We start from the raw sequence: 26,579 nt of genomic DNA, 5'->3' as shown, positions 1-26,579 counted from the left end.
TATGAAGCACTCTCTAGTGGTGGCTGTGCTGCTGAAACACACACACTTGTGTTAGAAAAGATTTATTGGAGCTAGAGATTGGACTTCTTCATGTGCTGGAGCAGTAATCTGAAAAAGTCATACATTCATACAACCACCAGGGGTCACGATGCAGCTGTGTGAGTCAAAATCTTTGGATGATTTTCCGGGCCATTCAAAACAAGGATTACTGCATGCTGCTGATGTCCTTATTCTTTTCCCCAGGTAGAGAAGCTAAAAGCAGAACAGGGGAAGCTGCCTCCAACGCCTCTGTTGGGACGCAAGGTGTTCCTAGATCCCCAGGAAACCCCCCCTGCTCGGAGCGCTACCTCATCGCTGTTGCGTCACACCATCTACGAGCAGATCGAGCCAAGACTCGACCGGCCACTGGAAGCCACTTCCTCCGTGGCCCGGAGGCTGGGCTCCACTGTCGCTTCCTACACACCGGTCATGAATGGGATGAAGTATGGGACCAGCCTAGACCACCGCAGCGAACCTAAGGTAGCCTATGTCCGGCAAGAGTTGAAGCCTGAGAGACTGCGGCCCAAAATCGACAACCTCCATGACGGGCTGAGGCCCACGTTGGAGGTCCGGCTGCCGGAGAAAGACAGGGAGACGCCAGGTCCAGCCGAGGTGACCCACGAGCCTGTGCTGGAGATAACTGATGCATCTCAGGAGCCACATGGGGAACCTCGGGTAAGCCGCTCGGACCCCCAGGTGGACCACTACTACAAACGGGAGAGGGAGCGTAAGCTGGACCGGCAGACCTCCAGTGAACAGGAGATCCAGGCCAGGCGAGACGAGCTTCCATTGGAGATCCGCAGGGAGCGGTACGAGCGGCGGCTGGAGAGGCAAACTTCCAGCGAGCAGGAGGGCCAAGCGCACCAGGAGCGGAGACGGGACAGGCACAGGCTAGAGAGGCAGGAATCCAGTGAGCAGGAAACTACTCGGGAACATTCAGACAAGCGTTCGGGAGGGTGAGTTGAAAACCGGCACTGCAGCGACAGCCCAACTAGCTAATCGTGTAAGAGGACTGTCTGCATCCATTACTAGGGGCAGTTCATTACGTAATGTCTCCCAGATGAAGAGGGCTCTGCCATATTCCAAAAGGCAGCTTCGATATAGAAATGATGGTTATAACAAAACACTTGGTTCATAATGGAGAACAGTGAAACGTTTGTTGGTAGCTTGGTAGCAGTCATGCAGAAGGCTCTTTATATCATGGCTATGAGATGAGAGAATAGTGGGAAAAGTGGCTAATATCACTGTTTAAATGCTCAAACAGAATGGCCATTTAACAAAAATAAACAGCGACTCCTAGAGATATCAGATGTTGCCATTGGTCTGAATTACTGGGATACACGCAGACAGAGTACTAAAAGAAATGTCTCAAAATAAATATAAAAAAATAGCTCAGTCCATCAAGACTGCCTTTAGTGTGAGCTCTACTTAGGTGCAGCCAACATGAAACTAACTCTGTGCTTCTGCCGCAAAGATCTGCCTTAAGACTGCCCCAGACCTGCGTGTTGATGGAAATTAATCTGTGCTTGCAGGGAGAAGCGATCCACACTGGCGGATATTGTGGAGCAGCTACAGGAGAGGGAGGCTGCTCAGGCCCAGGTGAGCCCATGAGGGTTTATTGCAATATTCACTCTCGGGACATGTATTTCAGGCCTTTCAGTGTGAGCAGTCATCTTGGGCAGTTTGAATAAATTCTTTTTGCTATTTCTCCTAATTTAAAAAGGTGAACTCCATGAACTCTCTCACAGGGAAAAAGCAGACTTTAATAAACTGAAACTACAAATAAGGAAAATAAAGAAGAAAACCTCCACTAAAAAGATTAAAGCGTTTAGGATGAGAGTCTGTTTGGCCTTTTGTTTTCTGAAGCAAAAAGTTCAGACACTGGGCCTGAACTGGGACTACAGACTCAGTTTCATTACGAAAGCAGAAACCAGAAAACATGCAAAAGACTACAAGTGTAAAAACGTTTATACTGCGTTAATGCTATCATGACCACTGGGGTCTGTTCTTCTGAGCACAGGCCCGTGAAAGGGAAGGACCTCCACGTCTGCCCAATGGCCTGCCTGAACGGGCAACCAGGCCGGACCGGCCCCGAGCTAGAGACCGCCCCAAACCCCGCAGGAGACCCCGGCCCAAGGACCCCAACGCACCCCCAGGAGAGACCCGGAGATCCCGCTCTGCCCCAGCACAGAGCGGCTCGGCGCCTGCCGTCCCCCAGCCTCCCACCCACACCGCCCAGCACGAGGGCTTCCTCTTCCGCAAGCACGACGTGGAAAGCCAGAAGAAGAACTCCAACAGGTCTGGGGCGCGGGGAATCGCCAATATGGCAAAACGTTTGATCACTGGAGTGTCAGCAGCAAGAACAGCTGTTGCAATTTGCATTCAGCATTTTACAGCTAGCCGGGCACACTAAAATATCCACTCTTGGAAATTTTGAAGTGGTCTGAAGTCTCAACACTATGTTTGCCAGTATGAAGTCGTGCTTATTTTCCAGTGTGTAAAAAGGGCAGTGTTTGCGGTAACGGATTACGACTTCTTCTGTGACTGCAGGTCCTGGGTGAACCTGTTCTGCGTGTTGTCCAAGGGGGAGATCGGATTCTATAAGGACGCCAAGAACACCGCGACACCTTACAACAGCGAGCCCTTGCTCAGCCTGAGCAGCTGCACCTGCGATGTCACCAACGGCTACAAGAAGAAGAAAAACGTTTTCAAACTCAAGTAAGGCACTGGAATCGCCCTAAACCTCACCGCTCTGCATGAAAAGCGCTAAACTGCAGACTGAAGAAAATGGTGCTTCAGGCAGCAGAGTTTTCTTGAGAATTGTGAACAGAGAAGGCCCAAAGTCAGTTTCTCTGAAAGCAGATATCAAGCAAAAAGCAAGCCATTCTTTTGTGGTTTTCTGCTTTTGATTGGTGACATGTAAAAGTGATAAACCTTCTTGATGCAAACACTCAAAAGAAATGAGTAGATGCTAGAAAAACACTATTTTTCCATTTTAAATTATACACAGCCTCGGGCCTTCATGAAAACCATATTAACATACATCTGTAAACTACAGTATGGCTTATTACCATCTTGTCAGTGTAGGCTGGGGAATTCAGGGAAACAAAAGCATTAGAATAGTTCTTTGCTATGGCCAGCAGCCATATCACTCTGCAACTCACAGCTGGCAGCCCACTGAAGCTCAGCAGGTGTGAGCCTGGTCAGTACCTGGATGGGAGAGCTCCTGGGAAAAACTAAGGTTGCTGCTGGAAGAGGTGTTAGTGGGGTCAGCAGGGGGCGCTCACCCTGCGGTCCATGTGGGTCCTATTGCCCCAGTATAGTGACGGGGACGCTGTAAACAGGCGCCGTCCTTCAGATGAGACGTAAAAAACCGAGGTCAATAAGAATCCCAGGGTGTTTCTTGAAAAGAGTAGGGGTGTAACCCTGGCGTCCTGGCCAAATTTCCCATTGGCCTTTCCCAATCATGGCCTCCTAATAATCCCCATCTATGAATTGGCTTCACTACTCTGCTCTCCTCCCCACTGAGAGCTGGAGTGTGGGGAGTGTACTGGTGCACTATGGCTGCCCTCTCATCATCCAGGTGGGGCTGCACACTGGTGGTGGTGGAGGGGATCCCCATTACCCATAAAGCGCTTTGAGTGGAGGGTCCAGAAAAGTGCTATATAAGCGTAAACAATTATTATTATTAATTTGAAATGATTTGCCTCAAGTAAAGAGCTTCACCCAAGACTCAAGGAGAGAGCTTAATTTCCACTTTTATTTCCCCTTAGAACGAAAGATGGGAGTGAATATCTCTTCCGTGCTAAGGATGAGGTAAGATATTCCTTTAAGACATTTCCTGTCCCGTGGTGTGACGCCCAGTGCATCGTTATTCCTGCTGTGCGGTCTTTACGAAGCTCCTAAATTTAAGCCCATCTCAGGTGGGCCATCTCAGCTAATTCATTTTGTGACAACCCTTTGTTTCTGTTCATTGGTAAAGTGAACTTCACTGCTACATGCAATTAACCAATTAAATATCGGTTAAGTGATTCAAATACTAACAGGGGTGAATCCCTGGATTGGCTGCTCCAATACATGGCAAGACGTCTTAGACAGGATTATAGGGACCGATTTGTGTTTCTGTCCTGCAGGAGGACCTGAAAAACTGGACTACAAACATCACAAAGAGCATTGACGAGCACGAGGAGATCGCCAGATGGGGGCAGACCCAGCCTACTACCTCTTCCACAGACGAAGGAACGAGGAGGGACGGAGACAAAGGAGGAAAAGCGGACAAGGCAGACAAGTCGGAAATATCAGAAAAGACGGAGAAGGCGGAAAAGGCGGACAGACGCTCCAGTGTCTCGGGGAAGAAGAAATGAGAGGGAGGTCACCTGCGGGGGCGGGGGAGGGGGGAGGGGTGACGGGCGTGGGGACGAACTTGAGGTGATGCTCAGATCCCCTCCCCCCCTACCTGAATCGAAATCAAAAGCAAAAAAAAAAAAGGCGACCGGGAGCACGTATAGCCGCCTGCATCCCCACCTGTCCCCGTGTTTCCGGGAACAAGAGGCCAGAGTTGCAGAGCGAGCCCCGGCACCAGCTCTCTTCAACACCCTCTGCTTCGGGTGGCCCGAGTCCGAGTCGAAGCGGGGCAGCCTGGTGGTACACTCGTACACTCCTCTGGCTAGGAAAGTACAAAATCAAGGTTGTCGCCCCAGTAGCTATAAAGAACGTTAGTTTTCCCTTAAATCTATCTATCCGCCTAATCTTGTAGTCCAAGTAAGTTAGAATCAAATAAGGTAAGCTATTGGAAGCTTTGGCAAGCGTTTTTCCTTCTTGCTCTTCCTTTTCTTCATTTTTCCTCTCGCCGTCATCTTCCTTTGTGTCGAATTGGACCCGCAAGCGCAGGCCAGTCAACACGTGAAGGTGCTGCCCCCTCCCGCTGAGAGTTCCTCCTCCCCAAAGCCCGAGACACGCCGCTCTGAGGCGCGTCGGGAGTGCTCTAGGCCCAGGAAGATCTCACCAGAGAATCGAGGACCTCCGCATGACGATGGAGGAGAGTTGGAAACGGAAAGCTCAGTGTGGCTCAGGTGGCAAACAGGCACACCAAACGGCCTGATCGAGTCTAACACCCTTCCCATGATTGTAATCTTTCTTATTCTTAACACTGGTTCCCTAGTGAAAAAAAAAAAGCCTTTATGCAGATTACAGCATGACACACGCTACCCCAATCAAGCCTTTTTTAAAAAAGCCATAAGTCTTCCATTTTCAGCTTGGCCAGTTGTTGCATTTGAACAGTGGCCTATTGCTTCCTTGCACAAAGAAAGGTTTTGTTTTGGCACAGGAATCCCATCTTGCAACAGGAAGGGGCAACGCCAAAATCAGCAGTCAAGCCTGCTTTATTCCATCATCGCAGTCATTACCAAATCAGGGTCTAAAAGAACTTCAGTTATGAGAAGAGTACTGTACGCCGGGCCAACCACCATCAAACACATCAGGGGTGAGAATCACACTAGCAAAGCACAGTCTGGAATACTGCTTTCTTAAAGTCTTTCTAAACTGGTTGGTATTGCCCTGTTTTTGCACACTGGGGTGGGGTGGGAGACATGCCAACATCTTTCTCTAGAGAGCGTGTTGGATTTTTCTTGTTTTTAAAACAGGAAGAGGTGACTGCTCTTTCGACAAGCTTACATCCACACGGAGACATGTCGTGGACAAGTGTATGGCTGTTCAAAGCCATCGCTGCAAAAGGTGAACCTTTGCAGAGCTGTAATGAAAGCAACAAATTGTCAGCCTCTTATCGACTTCAGCTGATAAAGGATTGGTTCTGCATTGCCCTTCCTAGACTCGTAGTTTTATTGACTACTTGGTTTGTAGTGTTGCTGGTGCATTCAAAGCAAATGATGAAAAATACCATAAAGTCTACTTGTAGTTCAGCATTTAGTGGTTAGTGCCACACCTAGCAGTATGGCAATATGTGTACAATGCAAATATATTGTGGCAAAAGCCAGACACTGAATATTTCTACAAGGAGTGTAGAATTTAAATACTTCTGAGGGAGGGGTTTTCGTAATGAATATAACTCGTCTTAAGCAGCCTTTTCTGCTTTGTTTCTTCTCAGTACATACCGGGGTGCATTACCATATACCACAACCAAAACAATGCACGTCCAACACAAACGCTTTTTGGGGGGTAAAAATCGAATTGCCACACGTTTGAGAATCGCGATGCATACAGCACGAAGGACATGCACAGCAGGTACCTGGATCGGTGTTGTATTCAGAGAAGTACAGAATGCCTACAGCTGGGGAGCTAGCAGAGTATTTCCAACACAGTGAAGAGCAGAAAGGGTAGTCTGATAGGAATATACAGCTCATATCATATCTCGTGTGTTACTGGTATGCTTCTAGCGTACAGCGTCCTTTAGTCTTTTTTTTTTCGGATGCAAGTGTTAGGCCTTGCATTTTCTTTCACACAAGTCAGCTTCATATGACTTACGTGGGCACCATGAATACATTGAGTAAAACTTAAAATATCTTTTTAAAAAAATGCCCATCAATTTTTAAATCTCTCCTTTATGTCAACAATTCAGTAGATTTTTCTATCTGTAGTAATGAACAAGTTCTGCTACCAAAATCATTTGGAAAGAACCCGAAGGGGGATTTCATTACTCTACATAACACTGGGCCCTGGACCCCATGGAGTCTCAAAGATGCACAATCTTTGATGCCTCGACTTCAGCGTTCTGAAATGGAGCCAGCGGCAGGGCGTAACTGTGGCTCTGCAGGCGTTGTGCTGGCAACCGGACCATGTCTGAAATGCAATTTTAAAATGGGCGCCTCTTTGGAATTACACGGAAGAAAGCTGAGCAGACACAAGGTCCATCTTTCTTACACTGTTGATTTTATCCTTTGCGTTTCTTTTTTAATGAAAAAGTCCGACGAGTCACATTCTTCAAAAAGCAAGAAACGTCTTACTGTACTCAAGGTTTGGTCTTTTATTTAAAGACATGTATTTCTGCTTGGAAATGATAATTATCTTGTTAATTTCCTTGTTTATATTGTTATTGGTACAAAGAACTACAAAATGTTTTTACGCAGTATTCTCTTAAAGCTGTTATGCAGTAGAACTTCCTTAGTCCTATAAGATTGATGATAAAGAAGCTATGGACACAATGATAGTGATGGTATGACTAGAAAATTTATGCAATTTTTCCTTTGCACTAAAAAGCGCTACCCCATTGCACAGTGCTATGTCCATGCCCATTGCACAGTGCCTATGTCCACCTCCACTGCACAGTGCTAATGTCTGCAAGGCAATGGTGATGCAGGGTCAGTCCAAAAAAAGGCTCCTCTCTTTTTTTTCTTGGTCAAATCTGTCTGCCCTGTCCGTCAGAGACGAATTGGGCTCTGCATGTTTCATTAAAAGGAATTTGGCAATTTGACAGCAATTGACCAAGGACTCATTCTATTTGGTCAGATGCAAATACAATGAGTATAAATTCTTGCTTTTTATTTACATGTGCCATAAGCTCAATGTTAACATTTAGTGTGAAATTGAACTTATTTTCTAACCAGTGTTTAAAATAAATAAAACCCTAAAAGTTTTTTTTTCCTCCTCTACAAGCAACTGAACTGTTTTCCCCCCTTTTAATATCCCAGTCAGAAACAAGCAGCTAAAATGTATGGAGATTGTGCAGTAGTTACTCATTTCACTCATATGACTGTTTGTCTAGCTACTGTAATGTTCACATTAACAATTCATTGGTGTTACAACAGAATGCCTTCGATTGTTTTAAGCTTGCCATAAAAGAGTACTCTCCCAACTGAAAGAATTGAAAGATTCTCATTAGAGAGGGTTGTAGCTCTACATATTCCTTTATTCGGCATGGAATTCCAGTCTGTTTTAACAAGCGGTTTGTAAAGTAAAAATTTCTAAAAAAGCTTTAAAAAAAAAAAGGCTTTCCTCGAGACTTGGGGCAAATTGTCCATTTTAATGGCTTTTATTTGGACTAAGAGGGCTAAGCCAAAGCATAGAGCTGCTGTGTTTCTTAAGCTGCTGCACCCCGAGAAGTGGCCGTGTCCTGAGGCTTCGGGCAGCTGTCTCTGGGGTTTAAACAGCTGGGAGAGCAGAAGGCAGAGCCTGGGCCGTCCCTGGGTGCTCACTAATAAGGCACTCACACAGCACCCAGTCTGCTGTCCACACGGGGCTCCAAGCAGAACGTCAGACGTCTCGCTTTGTGTTGGAGATGGTGGCCTTGTTTTGTATTCGGCTCTTCCAGTACGTCCCCACCCTCCTCAACATCTACATTTTAGAGCTAAAAAAATCATCTCTAATTACAGTAGATAATGAAATGAAAGCACAATTTTTATAACATGTAGATTGAAATCTGGTGGAGTTTCTACGAGACATTAGTCTAGATACTTCAGTTTATGCCAAGACGTTATTACTCTTACGTTTTTTTTAAATACGTGAATTATCCTTACGTGTGGCATGCCTTTTAGAGTAATTTTTTTTTGCTTTTAAAAGGAATTTTCATATAGAGCACGACCTAGCCTGCCCTCACAGTTAGTGCCATGGACTTTCAGAGTAACCTCTACAATTCCTTTTTAAAAAATAATAATTTCTGTTAAAGATAAGCTTGTGCTTCGGTTCCCAGCTTTGAAAATGAGCCAGATGCTTTGAGTTACTCTTGACAGAAAACCAAGAACAATATTAGAACATTCTCTTCTTGCGACAGCCTTCATCATTTGATGATGCTGAACAGACTGAACTGTCCTTCTTCAGGCTGTTACCAATTTGTTTTTAATAGCCAGTCTTAATTGCAACTGTCTTTTTTTAAAAAAATACGTCCTTGTCTTTGAATTTCTGCAAGGACTAACTGAACCCTGCACCACCATTCCTGTGTAAGCAACTTACCTGATTTTGTGCAAAGCTCCACAAGCTTAAAAACCTGTATAAAAATGTATTTGCTTCGGATGCATTCTGTAAAGAAGAAATCCTTCCTTTTCTGCTGTAAAACATTTTAAAAATAAAACATTTGACTTCTAACAAATCTGAGGGTCAGAAACCGGGGTGGGGGGGAGAGGAGTGTGTGTGTGGGGAATGAGTATGTGTAAAACAGAAAAAAAAAGGTTGCATGAATTAGTATTAAATCCCTACTACTGAGTCGCTGTGCATGTTTTTAAAATGCGTTTTATTGCCCTGATGATACAATCATTGTACAGTAGTGAGTTGGGGTGACATGTAAGCCAATGGATGTAATTAATGAGCAATGTATAAAATAGATCAGACCTTACACTCAGTCATTGCCTCTGTACAGTTATCGCTGTGAATTGATAAATACAAGTTGTGATATATCAACAAGCCTCTTCAGTCGTTCATTTTCTAGACTAACGGGGGCGACGTGCAAGCCTCCGGTGTCAGAAAACAAACAGGACCCCCCAGCTGTTTCTTTTTGGTGAAGCTGACGATTCCACACTGGGGCCCCGCAGTTTGGAAAAGCAGGGGTTAACAACCAGGGCTCAGAGCAGCTGCCCCTTCGCAAGCAAGAGAAGGAGAGGAGGGTGGAGGACCGAGGGCATTGAAACCAGTCCTACACCCCACCGCAGCGTTAGAGAGCAGGGTGGCTGCCCCCAGTAACACACTGCATGGCGATGAATGGTCACCAGCACACGGCTAGCCTGTTTCAAACTCCGGTCCATTACAACAAAGGGTGCTAAAGTGATCGTCCAATTATAGCTCAGAAATAGGCCTCTCCCACATGCGTAGTACAATAGCTAGTGAAACAGCCCAAGCTGAAACCAGCACACTTTTGCTTGAAGTCCCACTTTGCACCCCTGAAATCTCTTTTCACCAGTCAATGAGAGAGGAGCAGAACACCTCTGTGTGTTCCAAGATACTACCGCAGTCGGAGAACAGGCAAGTTCGCTCTTCATTTCAAAGCACAAAACGGACATTTTGGGAAAATCGTACACTTTTCATTGTCGCCCTCACACTTCTTACAGCTTCCCCATTACGCAATTTGCAAAACCATTTGCCCCCCTCCTCCGGGACCGCCCCGTCGACACGCACACCCTTCCGTGTCGGTTTGCGGGAGTTTCACGATCACAGCCTTCAGTTTCACGGAGGGAGACAGCACTACCGACCTTTTCAAGTCAACTTCCTGTCTTCGCGGAGGCCCGTAAGAGACGGGGCTTTTATAACGCCGCAGGCCCTCTCTCACCCCACCCTGTTTCGTCCAGAGGAAACGTCTTCGCCGGGTTTTTATACACCACCAGCGTCTTGATTTTTTCCTCCAGGGTAAAGGACTGGGGATTTTCACACCACTACTTTGCCTTTTCGTCCTCTGGGCTGTTGGCTCATATCCAGAGACGAGCGACCCCTGTGATATTCAGACGCGCACACACAGTGGGGCTCTTTCCTTAAATGGGCAGACTGCTGTTATGGGGGCGAGGTCATCTCCCTCTAGTGGCTAGAGACGGCACTGCACCTCTAGCTCTTCCCGACTAGCTGAAGCAGACCACTTTAAATACTGCAAAGGAACAAGTAATAGGTTTATTCCCTACTGAAAAGAGAAGAAAGAAAACACAACGTTTCGGCCGTGTTTCGGTGACACCTGAAGAAGGCTCCACGACCGAAACGTTGTGTTTTATTTCTTCTCTTTTTAGCAGGGAATAAAACCTATTACTTGTTCCTTTGCAGCCTATGCATGCTGACGGAGCTACCCACCTGAACTACTTCAAATGAAATACTGTATAGAAGGTAGCTGCACCTTCTTCGGGTGTGGCCCTACAGCCGAAACGCTGCTTCCTTTCTTCTCTTTTCAGCATGGAGTAAACCTTTACTTGTTCCTAGTGGGCGGTCGTTACTCCAAAAGAATTCACCACGTTTCCCTGCTTACATGATTTTTTGTGTGGAAAAATAGCAGTTTCATCCCGTGGACTGGATACACCCGTTAAGACAGTGCACCAGCTGATCAAACAGCAGTTTGATATACCGGACTGGTTTTAACGCTAGTGTTGTCGTAAGGCATCCTTCGGCTTTCTGCAATGAATACAGCCCGCCAATGCAGCAGTGCATGTCTGCGACGTGTGAAGATCCTGTAGTGGTGATTACTCGCAGTCTCAGCGGTTTCCCATGTTTGCAATGCTTGGTACCACGCACGGAATTACTTTTAGCGCATCCTGCAACTCTACACGTGAATCTACCACAGACAGGGTTTGCGTAGACAGCGTGGCGGTCGTGTCATTCCCGTGAATGCCAGGAGCTGATGGATGGTCCGGTCGATTCCTCTTTGTATTAGAACACCGACTGCGTTTGCTCAATGAATCTCCCTTATCCGGTGCAAGTCTGGAGAATTCGTTTTAGTTAGGGCGGACCGGGGTGACGAGGCTACTGTTTAAAGTTAGTTCCAGAAACAAAACAAAACTCGCTACAACGTGCAAACACGACTGACCAGGAGAAATTCAACTCGGATCAATCCGCGGGTATCGCTAGTATTGCCCAGGCCGGGCAGCTGGGCTCAGGGCTTTGGCGCTGCCGAACAGGAGGATGGGATGTCCCCTATCAATAGGAAGCAGAGACCAAGATTCCCTGCGATACACTGAAAGAGACACTCAGTAATTACAGAAACACCCTTCCCCATATCTAAAGGCATGCGCTGCAACAATCCTGTACGTACACCGTCGTGTACACGCCGTATTTGGATTATTATAACCCTTCTGCATAGAAAGCAGACTGTAGCGTCGTTATCAATACGCACTCTGGCGCCAAACAATTTTTGGCAAGAATTTCTCCGTTCGTGCAGTGTACTGCCCAGAATTAATAGCACGTATGAGCTGAGCAGTATTGCAATAATACGGATACTTTCTTGGGCGGGGCGAGTGGGTAAAATCGCACAGGGGAAGGCGTGTGGACGACAACCATTTCCCTGTTTCCGAAACAAGGAAGGACAGGACACAATTGTGGCGAGAGCACTTTGAACGACAGCGCGCCGAGCCAGTAGCGCACAAGCTTGGTTTCTCCGGCTCGCCAATCGCTGACGAGTCCAGGGGAAGGGATTTTAAAATGAATGTTTCAGGAAGTGGGTCAAAGAAACGTTTTGCAGATCAAGTTGAAGTTTCAGCACCCACCGGTAGCAGCACGCCTAGATATTAATATAAAAAAAAGTGAATCAGGGGCGATGTCGCCTAGCGAGTAGTGTGATATGGCCAGCCTGACGAGAACAGGGGAAATCGTCCACCTGAACGTGGGAGGAAAAAGGTAAAATAAAAATGTGATCTCCGTTCGCTGATCAGAGTACATCTCGAGTTTTGTCTCGGAGGAGATGCAATACATATCTGACATAGTGTTTGTTGCACGAATACTGTATAGTCTCTGGCGTCGGTAACAGCAGATCGGCTAATTTAATTACCAGTAGCTTCTCAAGATCTAGCTTAAGTGAAGTTTGGAAGTCCAGAGAACACCCTATCTTCATTGAACTACCTCATAACGACCTCTCGAGCATCATTAAAAACTATTTCACAAGTCTAAGAACCCCAAAAAATGTTTTCGGTTCCTCCCTGCAAAACCTTTGTTTCTTATAGCGGGATATTTTGATTCGCTCCTGGCCGTGAAAAAACGTGTTAAAACATTTGTCATTTGTATTGGCTGTAAAACAAAAGGAAATGAGGATTTGACGGAAATGACAGAAATCGAAATGCTAGCAACACCTTCAATGCATTTCCGACGATTTTACAAGTCTTGTTAAGATTTCGACCTTGTCGACAGAAGTACACAATGCAGTCCTGAACGTGGTTGTGATCATACAGTGTGTTTTTTACTCGCTTTATTCAAGACGCACTGCATAAACTGTACTGTAACTAGTACTTGAATGTCATGAATTGTGTTATGGTGAACCTTTTGACCGAGGTATGGATAACAACAATGACAACAATGGTGAAAATTCAGCTAACATCAAAGCATCTTGCTTAATTCAATGTACGAGCACTACTATGGTTTCCTGGTACAGAAATGCATAGCCCCTTGTATCATTCATCCCATTTAAGGATGAGACAGAGCACCAGAGAGGTAATTGAACTGGTTGTCCCAGAAACTCCAAAAGATTCCCACCTGAATCATTTCCATGAAAGTAAAGGTGCCTGTCGTCATTGTTCTGAGCATCAGAAAAGGCCCAAGCTGGGACTGAAGCCATGAGCCTGGAGCAAGCAACTGTTAAAATTAATATCCTTCCCCTCGGGGAATTATGAAGTCTAGGTGTAGTGTGTGGTCAACATCTGTAGTGTGGAGCAGCGGATAGGGGACTGGACTTCTCAAGTGCTTGATCATGAGTTCAAATCCCACATGACACTGCTGTTGGCATCTTTGAGCAAACACATTGGTATGTGTCAGTGTTGCAAAATTATATCTGCCCCAGTATTAACTTTCACTTCTAATTTTCAGGTTCAGCACATCAAGACAGACTCTGACATGGGTGCCCGATTCCTTTTTTTCAAGGTTGGTGCATATTGAGATCTGTGAAACGTGTTGGAGAAGACTGGGAGACTTCTGAATGTTTCTTAACATGTTTGCTTTGTGTTTGTATTTTTAAATCAGTCTTCTGAGTGGCCGAATTTCAACCCTCAAAGATGAAACTGGAGCAGTAAGTAATTTGTGATCGCCCTGAAAATATGATTAGGTGTTTCCACTGGCTGTGAATCTTTGTTTTTGTGTTTTTGCACCACAAAATTAATGTAATCACTCATTTTGTTTGTGTCTTTTAGATTTTTATTGATAGGGACCCATGCCTCTTCGCCCCAATTCTCAACTTCCTTCGCACCAAAGAACTACATCCAGGGTACAGTGCGTTGAGTCTTTGTGTGTCTCTGTAACATCTCTGAGCTCAGCTTAGCTTCTTAGATCTGCATTGCCTCTTTTTGCATTTCAGTGTCCAGTTTAGTTTTTAATTAATAAACCATTTGTTCAGAGGCTGGCCATATTGAAATTCACTTTTCCTGGAATACTTCCACTCCCAACTTACAAATCTCAGCCTTGCGTAAACCTTGGTCAAGATATCGGTATTTATTTGTCAAGGTCCATAGTGACTTACTGTTAATGACCTGATGAACATTTATGTTGATGTTAATAATAATATACCTTGCGCTTATACTTTGCTTTTCTGGACACTCCACTCAAACCGCTTTACAGGTAATGGGGATCCCCTCCACCCCCACCAGTGTGTACCCCCACCTGGTTAATGCGATGGCAGCCAGAGTGCACCAGTCTGTTCCCCACACACCAGCTCTCAGTGGGGAGGAGAACAGAGTGATGAAGCCAATTCATGGGTTATTAGGAGGTCATGATTGGTAAAGGCCGAGGGAAGTTTGGCCAGGGCACCGGGGTAACACCCCTAAAAAAATACTGTGGTATGAAAGCCATTCATATCACACAGCACCGTGAACAAAGCTAGCAGCTTAAAATATTCAAATACTAAAGGCTGTAAAAACAGTTTTCAGAGACAACTAGCAGTACGGTTTCAGTGCATTGAAGTTCCAATGAGAGACTGTCAGAAACTGCAAGATGTATCGGTAGAGAGAAGAGGTGAGTCAGACCCCTAAAAACAGGGGGGCTATCAAGGCAGAGAGAATGCTTAGCGAGTTGCGGAGGTTTGGAGGAGGTAAGCAGATGGATGAATGATGGCTGATGCAGGGAGGCCAGCTCGGAAAGAATAGTGCTTGGGTCAGGAGCTGCATGGAATATCCTATTTAAAAAGGGCAGGTCCTGCAGATATTTAGGCAGGAGAGAATTGGGCTGTGAAGCGCACCAGACACAGGGGCATGTGCCTGTTCCATTTTGTGCTTAGTTGCACAGCAGCTGTATGAGCTCCATGTTGGAGACTGGTCATTTTCACGTGTGTGCGCAGATATGTGTTCTGTATCAATTGACGTCTGAGCTATATCTGGGGACAGGGGTAAGGGAAGCACTTGGAGAAACAATCAGCAATTTGTAAAAACTGTTATTACACTGCCGCTGACCTGGCTTACCTGTCTTCACAGGTCTATCAACGTGCGCATGTTGATGCACGAGGCTGAGTTTTATGGAATCGCTCCTCTGGGTAAGTCTTTCAGGTATTTCCATGGGTAGGAGGATTCTGGAGTTTCAGAAAGCCATAGCTCCTTTCCTGTTGCTCTATTCTTTTCCCAGTTTGGAAACTGCAGCTGTGCGATGAGCTGGATACGTCTTCCTGCGGGACGGTCCTATTCAATGGATACCTGCCTTCTCCAGGTAAGAAGCGTTCTCAGTCTCTGGTTTTGGATTCTCACGTTTGGTGAGCCGAGCATCTTCCTATAGTCAGGCCTTGCTTTTGCCTTCTAGTTTACTTGAGACACAGAATTCAGGTTGAGAGGGCATCCCAGTGTTGATTTTGATTGGTCTGCAGGAAGTTGGACACACACGGTATTGCAGGTCACCTGAGGTTTGGAAAGACCTCTCAGCATGAGGAACAGGTGCAGATGGTGAATAACTAAAGCCTCGCTAAGACAAGCAGCCTAGTTATTGAGCCTCATGCAGAAGGCTGGTACCATGCCAGTGGGTGAAACCTCTGCCAGGCTTCAGGAGGTCTGACCTTTGCATTTTGTCATGCTTGCCTCTTCTCCGTCTTCTTCCCTTCCACCCTACAGTGTACCCGGCCAAGAGGAGGAACAGGCATAGTGTGGCGGGCCCACAGTTTGTCAGCGGGCGCCCAGGTCCCACGGAGAGGGTGCCAGTCAGGAGAAGCAACACCATGCCACCCAATCTGGGCAACGCAGGGATTCTGGGAAAAATGCTGGAGGAGAGGCCTCCTGGTAAGGCTCATCTATAGCAGTACGCAGTAGCCTTACCACTGGCACCAGTTCACCTGTGGTTATTTCCCCATCAGGGAGCCACATTTAAGCACGTCATGTGAGCACACTTCAGTCCCGTTTGTGCACTGCTCTATTCCCGAGACAATTCCTTTTCCGTTCTCCAGGGCAGTCCGTCGATCCTGGAATGGTCCGCATAGTGTGTGGCCATCATAACTGGATTGCTGTAGCTTACGCCCAGTTTGTGGTTTGCTACAGGTAAGAGCCAGTCCACGCATCATTCTGTTCTCCGAGAACCAGCTACTTTACCCCAACCTGGTATCACTCGTGGCTTTTAAAAACATCTTTTAATTTCTTTTAAAATCAAAGAACTGCTCACTGCCCAAATCTTTTGTAGTCAGATGAATCCGTCTGATAACTAAAACTTTGTATAATTCCTTTTTACTCTCGAGTGTCTCAGGGCAGTTTTCTTTGCTTTGCTTTTCTTTTCATACTTCTGTCATATAAATGACAATTGTGTGTCCTGTTGTACAGCTTTTTGAGAGTTGTGAAAAGCTCAGCGTAATGCATGACAGGCCATGTATTGTGCTGGGATTCCTCGGAGGTAGGGCAGCATACCAGTGCAATTCACAACCAGAAGTGGATTATTTCCATCATACAATGGCTGCTTTTGACAAAACAATGCTTACTCACTTTTAAAAACATTTCCATTAGTACAAAATTCACCCTGTAAAAATAGTCACTTTTTTAGCTTTGGAAGTGTCCCATTGAATATGCAGGTACCAGAGGCTTTCCAGAGCGTCACAGGCTCAGACTAGCCAGCACTTTCATGCGGCAGTAAAAAAAAGCAATAACCCTGATGCGACAAAGAAGGCGCTCGAGGTGCTCGGCGTCACAGGAGTGTGTTCTCGTTGCGGGTGGGGGCCAGGGTGAAGGAGTTCTCCGGGTGGCAGCAGGTGTTTACCAGCCCGCGGCTCGACTGGGTGATCGAGAGGGTGGCCCTCAACGCCAGGGTGATGGGCGGCTCCCTGGGCGACAACGACAAGATGGTGGCCGTGGCGTCCTGCAACGAGATCATCCTGTGGGCCATCCAACCGGATGGCAACGGCAGCGAGATCGGTGAGCCGGGGTTCGCCGTCGGCGGACTAGAGCCACTCTTGCGCCCCGTTGTGTGCCAAGTGAGATTTCCCTGGCTTAAAAACTTAGCCTTAAAAATATCGCCCTTTGTTCTCAGATTTGCCCATAAAGCTTTTTTCTTTCTGAGACTGAAGAGTAGACTCATTCCTCGGTACCGTTAATTAAAGTGAAGGTACGAAGCGAGTGGTGTGACCTCTGATCGAAGACGTACGCTTGGTCCCTCCCAGGTGTGTTCAGCCTGAACGTTCCTGTGGAGGCCCTCTTCTTCGTGGGGAACCAGCTGATCGCCACCAGCCACACGGGGAAAGTGGGCGTGTGGAACGCGGTGACCAAACACTGGCAGGTACGAACAGGAGAAAAAAGGGCTAAACAGGCTTTCCTAATCATTAGGAAAATCAGTCATTTTCCTAATCAATCCAGGTGGATGCTGCACATTGGTGGTGGAGTGTCCAGAAAAGCACTGTATAAGTATAAGCCATTATTAGCAATTATTATGAGATTCAACCGATCGCTGGCTTGTCAAAATGCCAGCAACCAAATTGACAAGACAGACCTGCTTTTGGTGCAGCCTGAGAACAGAACTAAACGTTCCTCTGTTACGCTGCAGTGCAATGACTGGTGGAAGTCCAAGCGCAAGACTAGGGGAGGCTCTCGAGGCTTGTCGGAGCAGCTCGGAAAGAGAATGGCTATGTGTCGTGATCAGAGAGAGGCGAAGCAGGCAGTTTGGGAAAGGCTGGTGACTGGAGTATGTAGAAGGCTGGGCGAAGGGTGGAGGAAAACGCTGCCTCGCTGGCAGCAGTGAAGAAGGCGAAGACGGAAGTGCCTTTAGAAAATGACTGGAATACTGGAGAAAAATAAGGAAAGTGGTTAGCGGATTGAGTCTACAGGAGGCTGGAGCTAGCAGGCAGAGATGAAGGCAAGCGTCTGCTGAAACAGTGCTCTGAGGATTTGGGGAAGAAAACGTTCTTCTATGTCTTGGCCAGAGTGATCGCTAGTTAGATCGCTGTCAGAGCACTGATCAGTGCAGAAAGCTGTCTTTAAACAGCCAGGCTAATGAGCTGACTGAGGCCTTGATTGACTGCCTGATTGACAGGTTGTTGGACCAATTGAGAGGGGTCCTGATCTCGTGCGCGTGGGGTCCGGGGAAGGCCGTGAATGGTGCAAATGATGGCGTTGCCCTGGCAACAGCAGGATGCGAGTCCATCCTGGCCTGAGCCTGACATCCTCAATTCTCTTTCACTTCCAACTATATCGTATCCAAGCATCATAGAAAGCTGCCAGCCTGATGAGCTCTCGGTTGCTTCTTTTCCAGTTAGCTTCCTCAAAGTGACCCATTGCAGTTAGAGCTCTTACAAACCACAAACAGCCAACAGTTCGCATGGATATTGAGTTAGCATAATGGAACTGCTTTGTATAATGTGTTGATTTCTTCCCCTTGTGTTTTTAGAATCAAGACGTCGTTCCCATTAATAGCTATGACACAGCTGGTTCTTTTCTCCTTTTGGGATGCAATAATGGATCTATTTACTATATAGGTAAGTCAGGTTCTGTGTGGGCCTGGTTGAGGATTCTGCAACAAAATTAAACCCTTTTACAAATTCGGACTCCATTTGACAGAGCTGTAACACCATGTTGAATTCAAGCAAGAGGTTTGTGGCTCTCTTTAGGTAACAATAGGTACGGTATAATTCTATTTTTCCAGTATCAGAACTTTTCTTTTATAAAACAAAGCCAAAAAGGAAATGCGAGGGATTATTCTGTTTAAGTGTAATTGGTATCGGCCTGTAACGTTTCATGGAGGAACTGAGGTCTGCTTTCGCTCCCACCAGATGTGCAGAAGTTTCCCCTGAGAATGAAAGACAATGACCTCCTGGTGACTGAGCTCTACCGTGATCCCTCAGAAGATGCCATTACTGCCCTCAGTGTCTACCTCACGCCCAAAACAAGTATGTCCTCCTTTCTTCAGAATTTACGTGTGTGATGTCTGCAGGCGACAAGCAGAGACAAATTCAATCATTTACACTTCCACGTTCTACTGGGTATCCCCCCCCCCAAACAATTTGTGTTCAGATCCCATTTCTCATTCATGCAGAAGTTATTTACATTTTGGTTTCTCTTGGGATTTCGGTTTTCAGAACCAGATCTAAGAAATCTACACGTGTTTGCATGTCAAGTTGCAGCAGTATGTGAAAACAGATATTGGTTTAATATTCAACTGCAGCCAAATCTCTCACCGTGTGGTAAACAGACTAGATGGGATGTTTACTCACAGTGGACAGTACAATATATGGTTCTTAATTTTGTTATACCTTTGTTATACCTTCCCAATCTGGAGTCAGGAAACTGAAAGACCTATCGAAATGCTCACTTGACTCTACCACCTGTCAGAACTCCACATCAGTTTGCCTACAGGCTTTATAGTGCCTTATCGGTGAGTGAGAACTGTTGAAGGAGTGAGGTCACTGCAGGCTGAGCCCCTCTGAAGTCCTACGGGATAGCGCCTGGATTAGATTTTAGTTTCCCGTCAGTCCAGTCGGATTGGGGTCATCAGCAGTGCTTTGCCTTTGCCCTGGCAGGCGACAGTGGGAATTGGATCGAGATAGCCTACGGAACCAGTTCGGGCATGGTGAGGGTGATTGTACAGCACCCCGAGACTGTGGGCTCTGGACCTCAGCTCTTCCAGACCTTCTCCGTCCACCGCAGCCCCGTCACCAAGATCATGCTGTCTGAGAAACACCTGACCTCAGGTAGGCTTTTCCCTGTTCAGGAAACTGAGAAGGTCCTATTGCATAGCAGTGCGTGGTCCATTCCAGGTCTTTCAGGCTGCAGGCTCTTGTGCAATTCGAGCTAAAGCTGCGGTGCATCACCTAGGTAGGATCTGCACGGCAGAGATTAAAGAAGTGTCCTTTGCTATATGCAGAGCATTCTGGGATGCCACCAGGACGTCAGGTGCTACAGAAATGTTGGGCATCACTTTCTTACTAATGCAAGGATTAAAATGCCTATTCAGTGCAGTGTTTTGCGTTTGACAGTGTGCGCCGACAATAACCACGTTCGCACCTGGACGGTGACCCGTTTCCGAGGAATGATTTCCACGCAGCCCGGCTCCACGCCACTCTCGTCCTTCAAGATCCTGGCCCTGGAGGACATCGACGGGCACGCGGGCTGCAGCGCGGGCACAGATATAGGCGAGTGGCGGACGTCCGCTTTGCTCCTTTGGATCTGGTGTATTTTTTCCCTTAAAGCAGGACCACCTGAAAGAACAGGACACTGGTAGGCTCGCTGGCCGGGTCTCCCTTGCTGGCTGTGCTGAGAGGCAGCATTCAGTTTAATCCTGCGCCATTCTCTCGGTCCGGCCCATCGAAAGCCACTGCAGTACGTAATTGCCTACTAGTCACTGAGCAGATGCTTATATTGAAACTGACTGAGAGTCAGGAATTGCTTGCATGTGGAAGGAGATCTGGTTCCCACTGGTTTCTGCTAGGACCCCAACAGGCTGTGCTTTTCGGTTGCAGGGCCCTACGGGGAGCGAGACGACCAGCAGGTGTTCATCCAGAGGGTGGTGCCGGACACTGACAAGGTCTACGCCCGGCTGTCTTCCAATGGCAAAAGGTGAACTGGCGTCTCCTTTTCTTCCCCTGCCTGTTGCTCTCGGACAGGGCTCCCGGCACTCAGTGCTACTCGGCACGGGTGGAACAGGCAGCGAGCTCCTCACACCCACGCCCTCCTGCCGCGAGGCTCTCGGCAACACTGCACACCCACATCCCGTCGGGACAGCCACTGCCGCTCTGAGGCGCCCAACACGTTATTCAGTTGTGGCTCCTACTGTTGTAGCCAGTGAACACGTCCGGAAATATCCAGATGGATATGAAAAAGCAAAACACATATGGGATATCTAAAGAGCCAAGGAGTTACAGTGGCTTGTAGCAGCCTCTGAAAGGGACAAATGGAAGGGCATTTAATGTTGAGAAAAGGAGGCACTTTACACAAAGGGGTGTGGGAGTATGGAACAGGTTACTCACCCACTTTGTCTGGCTGAGAGCTTCAGATTAATTAGCTACTACCACATGGGCTACAATAGCCGAATGGCCTCTTCTCACCTGTGGCTGCTCAGGCTCAATTACCTGTACTGCTGCCAGTCTGCAGGGTGTATCCTGGCCTACAAGGAAGACACTGGTAGGATCCCACAGAGTTCACACATTCCTGCCCAGGGCAGACCGGTGGGTTCTCACACTCTCCGAGGGAATGGGTCCGATGATATTTCCAAACCACACAGGACACCATCAGACCCACTTTCAGGCTACTCCTGCTGCTCGGGGAGGCCCAGCGTGTTATTTGCTGGGTGATTCTGACATTTTGTTCACTGTACTTGTAGCTTGAAGTGAAACTGCTGGCCAGTGCTTTCCACTGAACACTGGTGGAAGGTCAGGGTGTTTCAATGGGCGGTCTCCGGTCCGTTTCGGACCCGTCTCTCCCAGGGTCTGCGAGGTGCGCTCGGTGGACGGCACAGCCATCACGGCCTTCGTGGTGCACGAGTGCGAGGGCTCCAGCCGCATCGGCTCGCGGCCGCGCCGCTACCTCTTCACCGGCCACGCCAACGGCAGCATCCAGATGTGGGACCTGACCACCGCCATGGAGATCGCCGGCCGTACCGACACCAAGGGTGGGCGGAGTCAGTGATCTAGACACAGCGGATATACAGCCACAGCTGGCAGAGAAGCAAGGGTGCCATACACAATGTTTCAAATAATAATATAGCACTTTCCTGGACACTCCACTCAAAGCACTTTATAGGTCATGGGGATCCCCTCCACCCCCACCAGGGTGTAGCCCCCACACAGAGAACACAGTGATGGAGCCAGTTCAGAGAGGGGGATTATTAGGAGGCCATGATGGTTTAAGGCCAATAGGAAATTTGGCCAGGACACTTGGGTAACACCCCTACTATTTTTGAGACACACCCTGGAATTTTAAATGACCACTGGGTGTCTGGAACTCAGTTTTACAGTGCTTCTCATCCAAAGGACAGAGCCTTTTTTACAGTATAATGCTCCCGTCACTGTACTGGGGCATTAGGACCCAGACAGACCGCAGGGTGAGCGCCCCCTACTGGCCCCACTAACCTCTTCCAGCAGCAACTTCAGCTTTCCCAGAGGGTCTCCCATCCAGGTACTGGCCAGGCTCACACCTGCTGAGCTTCAGTAGGCTGCTAATTGTGGGTTTCAGGGTGATATAGCTGCTGGACAAGTGATAGATACGGTCTGTACTTACTCAACAGAAAAAAGGAGACTTTGAGAACATTGCATCTGTAGTGGTGTTGGTAGGCCAGTAGGTGGCGTTCTTCCTCTGGAACAGAACTTGCAAGCCAGTATGGTGACATGGTGATGTTCTCCTGCCAATAAGATGGGGAACCGAGCTACTTGCTCATTAAAGATCCTGCTACACTGTTTGTCAGAGGTGGGTTTTCCCCTTGTGATTGTTCAAGTCCAGAGTGGAATTTAACAATCTGGTCTCCCTGCATTTCCTCTTAAATCTGCCGTCTCGCATCAGTCTGCAGTGTGGCTGCTGGGACAGAATGGCAGCTGAGGGCTGAGCTTCACTGGTGGGTGAAGTGGGTCTCCTCCTGTATGTTAAGTGCTTTTGTCCTCAAAGCTCTATTAAAAACACACCACACTATACAGTATGAGCCCTTTACTCCACATCACCACCAACTCTAGAACAAGCTTCTCTAGCAGTGTGTGAACAGAAAACCGTTCTAAACCTCGGTTCCAAACACTTTGTTTTTCATTAAACTGGAATTTTACCGACAGAGGAAAGCATAATGGTACACTTTTTAAACTCTGATCAGGACGCTGAGTCACACTGCAATGCGGTGCTAAAACACAGCAATTATATGTCTAGACTTTTAAAAACACTAAATAGACTGGATCCAATCCTAATCTGATGCGTTTTTAATACCTCTCAGTACAAATTCAAATTGTGGTTCATTTCCTGTACAGAGGAGTTAAGATGGCAGAGATAACAGCCCTGGGAGGCAGACGTCACAGCGTCAGTGGGCAGATCCACTGCTTCGTGGGCCGGACCCTGCACCCCAGCTGACAGGGCCCGAGAGCCCCAGGAATGCACCAGTCTGATGCCTTCTCTCCCGGCTTGGTGTTGTAGCTTCCGGTGGCCCCACAGAGGAGGAGCTCCTCCAGCTGCTGGACCAGTGTGACCTGGCGCTGACCCGCACGCCGGACATAAGCCCCGCTCCCTCCTTTGCCCACACTGCCACCCCCCGCGCCTCCACCTGCAGGTAGGTCCCGCAGCTCTTCTCACTGGACCCCCGGCATGGGGCCACGTGCCCCAACGGCACAGAGAATACAGCAGCCCCGCAAGGGGAAGGTGTGTTGCACCACAGTCCGTTTCAGGTTTCACACGCAGTAAATGAATTAAAACCCTCACTCCAAATATTTTTTGGAGCACTTTTGAGATTAACACTAGCAATTCACAGAACAGACAGTGCTTAGTGTTGTACACAAGTAGAAAGTGAAGATTAAAAACTGATAATGTAGTAATGTACAATCACAACTGCTGAAGACGTGTGCAGATGTCTGTTCTGACCCGCTACGTTTTGTGCGGCGGAGTTGCTGCTTCTCTGATGAGAACATCCGTCAAGGTTTTTTTTGGGGGGGGGTTTCTTCTCGGCAGCCTCCAGTCTCAGTCGAGCGACACTTCCCGGGATCGGGGCGCTAGAGGCTTCGGCCCCCTTCTGGGCACGCTCCCGCGCCAGCCCCCTCCCGCGGCCCTGAGCAAGCCCGTGGGCGCCGGGGGGACTGGGCTGGCCGTGCACCCCCAGGTAGCCATCAGCCAGGCCTCCCTGAGCAGCACGGGCAGCCCGCACAGCGCCGAGGCCCGCGCCAGAAGGCCGGAGAGGTGGGACCCCCTGCCGGCGCCCAGGCGGGGCAGCTTCGTGGAGCGCTGCCAGGAGCGGGCCAAGAGCACCGATTACGCCAACATGGACGCCCGGAGGAGCCTGGCGGCCTCCAGCGATCTGGAGGCCAGGCTGGCCACGAGGACCCCCCCCCTCTCCTCGGCCCCGCTACGGAAGACCCCCTCGCCGGGGGCCAGGGCCCCACCCCCCACCGCCCCGCGCCAGCCGAAGGAAGCCGGAGAGGCTGCCGGCGCCTCGCCCAGCGCCGGGTCGCCCGCCAGCTCGGCTGGGCCCAAGCCCAGGATGAACGAGACCAGTTTTTAAGGGGCTGCTCCTGTCCTGCGGTTTATCCTCCTGCAGCCGCCCGGAGAGAGTGCGGGATTTCACCACAGCTGCCTGGCATTGTTGGCAAGGTTCAGTTTTCCCTCTAGTGTGAAAACGAGAATTTTATTCCTCATCTGTTCTTTTAAAGATCCTATATACAAATGTATGCTGCACCAAAGCTCTTGGCACTTCTCCAGTGTTTTGCAACCAGCAGAAGGGCTGAGGTTTTTTTTTTGTTTGCGCAAAACTGGAGCAGGTTGGACTCTTCCAAGCAGCACTGGCTCAGCTCCGGCTGCCCACTTTAACATTTGCTGCAATTTTGTTTTACTGTTACCTGTTAGGGGGACCTGAATGGTCTTCCCTTAAAAAGGGGTCCTTCGTGAATCTCGAGTGCTGCAAAACACCTTTCGTTTGGGTGAAACACTTTTTAATTTAAAAGACAAAATAAGTCGCCTAAATCCTTCCCAGCCTGACTAAAGCAATAGACACGCGTCATGCTGCAGTGCACTTTTACTGTTCTGGTGGCCGTGACAGACCTTTCCTCTGGGTTTTTCCAGCACATTGGTGGAAAAATAAATTCCAAACGCTTTGAGAGTTTCACTGCACTTTTCTTGTTGTGGGTAATACGTTGGCCCAGGCTATCATCAAATGTTTTGACTTAAAAGCTGAGAAACAAGCCAATAAGTGCAGCAGGCTTTCTGGGAGATGAAGCTTGACATGCTTTAGTATCACACTTAAGGAACCGAGCAGGGTCTCTCACAGTAGGAGTCAAGTGCCTTCTGATAAATGCATTGCTGCCAAACTGATCATGTATGCAGTTCACTTAAGAGGTGAATAAAATCCTGTTATGTCAAATAAAGCGTGTGATGCTTGTTTTTTTTTTTTAGGGGATGTTCAAGGCAGGGGGGCAACAGTTTCACAGCTCCAGGGTTCTGGTTTCAGTTCCAGGCTGGGTCACCTGTGTGTGAGGAGTCTGCACGTTCAGGTGCAGTCTCTCCTGATCTGTGAGGAGCAGACATTGAGCTGCCTGATTCAGAGGAGCTATGCTACCCAACAGTTGGGATAATGGTCATGTGAAGATCAATAGTTCAGTATAGAAGGTCCAGTTTGTGTTTGCAAATCGCAGATGTAAAAGCTCACATCTACCATTATTTACATATTTCATACAGGGTGTTGTATTTGATTGTTACCTTGAGCTTCACTCAACAGCATCTCTAGTAAAGCAGGCACTGGGCAGATTCAGACTGGCGTCACTGCATTAAGATCGGTCATGCTGTCTGCTTACGAAAGCAGTGCCTATTAATGGACAAGTCTGCATCAGGTAACAATCGCCATTCAAACACTGGCATTGCTTAGTGTAGTGCCTCTACAAATCCCATACTTGTATTGTGAGGAACTGCATTTAATACGCACATGCTAATTCAGTAAATGTATGCAAACAGATGCTGTTGAACCCATTTTTTTCTAATCCTAGATGTCTGTGTTAGATATTTAAACTGTGACTGGAGGAGGAGCAATTCAAGAACACAAGTCTTGCTTTCTTGCATTGATGCATTTGAAGAGCTCAGGCCCCAACTCATGAACAACCCGTTTCCCATCTAAGCATTTGAAAGTTCCAGGCTTTTCTGTCTGAGCTGAGGAGAGCAGACGTGTTGTCCTATCGCATGCAGCAGTCACACAAGCAACACGGTGAAGGCTCTGTTGTATTGCAGTTTAATGCGCGTCAGCATTCTTTACAGTATAAGTGCATTTACCACCAGTCAGCAGGAGGTGTCCCTTTTTTATTTTACTGAAACTCTTTGCAGACTAGATCCCTCTGCTTGTCACCCACAAGAATATGTTTCGCACAAGATGGCAAACAATTGTCTGCAATATTCAAAAGATCACTGCTTCCACTTTAGAATGCGAGTCAGAAGTCTGTCAAAACCTCTTCCTTTACAGTACTGCCAGTCCAAAGCTGGAGAATACTCTGCCTGCACTCTGGAAGGAACTGACCTATATTGTTTCATCCTCTCTAGAGTCCTCCTAGGACTTCGAGCTCTTTGAAATTCACTCCTGTGGAGGACTGCAAACATCACGCCTGATTGATTTCACAGTTCTCAAGTAAGCTTCGAGTCTGGGCCTGCAGTCCCAGCTCCATTAGCCACGGAGTAGACCTCACCAGGCCAGCAGTTTTCTTCATATGGCAAACAGACTGACAGAACTAGAAATAGTGTTCCAGCTGCATGTTCTGTGCTACTATGAGTAATGTGGGAAACTTATGCCAGTTTTTAACTTTCTACGGACTAAATCAGGATATAAGTAACAGCAGGACTTTTCCCTGAGAATGCAATTAATATAAATAGCAATAAATGTCTTAAGTC

At 47.7% G+C, this 26,579-nt stretch overlaps 2 protein-coding genes across 2 annotated transcripts in view; both read left to right on the top strand.

Annotated features, from left to right (window-relative positions):
- sptbn4b (spectrin, beta, non-erythrocytic 4b) overlaps positions 1-9,384 on the top strand; it is a 54,152-nt gene extending 44,768 nt beyond the window's left edge. Inside the window, exons 31-36 of the mRNA XM_088911661.1 lie at positions 244-995; positions 1,572-1,638; positions 2,060-2,337; positions 2,590-2,757; positions 3,813-3,855; positions 4,173-9,384. Of these exons, the coding sequence (XP_088767787.1) occupies positions 244-995; positions 1,572-1,638; positions 2,060-2,337; positions 2,590-2,757; positions 3,813-3,855; positions 4,173-4,403 (1,539 nt within the window). The 3' untranslated portion in view covers positions 4,404-9,384. The remainder of the gene's footprint in view (positions 1-243; positions 996-1,571; positions 1,639-2,059; positions 2,338-2,589; positions 2,758-3,812; positions 3,856-4,172) is intronic.
- A 2,682-nt stretch (positions 9,385-12,066) lies between these two features.
- Positions 12,067-25,075, top strand: shkbp1 (SH3KBP1 binding protein 1). The gene is made up of 18 exons (XM_088911955.1): positions 12,067-12,285; positions 13,465-13,518; positions 13,618-13,663; positions 13,785-13,858; positions 15,057-15,115; positions 15,205-15,285; positions 15,681-15,845; positions 16,010-16,100; positions 16,771-16,961; positions 17,207-17,322; positions 18,427-18,514; positions 18,809-18,925; positions 19,556-19,726; positions 20,012-20,167; positions 20,495-20,591; positions 21,458-21,642; positions 23,142-23,274; positions 23,670-25,075. The coding sequence occupies exons 1-18, from the start codon at positions 12,230-12,232 to the stop codon at positions 24,214-24,216; spliced, it is 2,427 nt and encodes an 808-aa protein (XP_088768081.1). The 5' UTR covers positions 12,067-12,229; the 3' UTR covers positions 24,217-25,075.
- The last annotated feature ends 1,504 nt before the right edge of the window (positions 25,076-26,579 follow it).

The sequence above is a fragment of the Atractosteus spatula genome, chromosome 3 (genome assembly GCF_055471065.1).
Source record: "Atractosteus spatula isolate fAtrSpa1 chromosome 3, fAtrSpa1.hap1, whole genome shotgun sequence".
In the NCBI taxonomy this organism is placed as follows: Eukaryota; Metazoa; Chordata; class Actinopteri; order Semionotiformes; family Lepisosteidae; genus Atractosteus; species Atractosteus spatula.
This window is presented reverse-complemented; position numbering and strand designations above follow the sequence as displayed.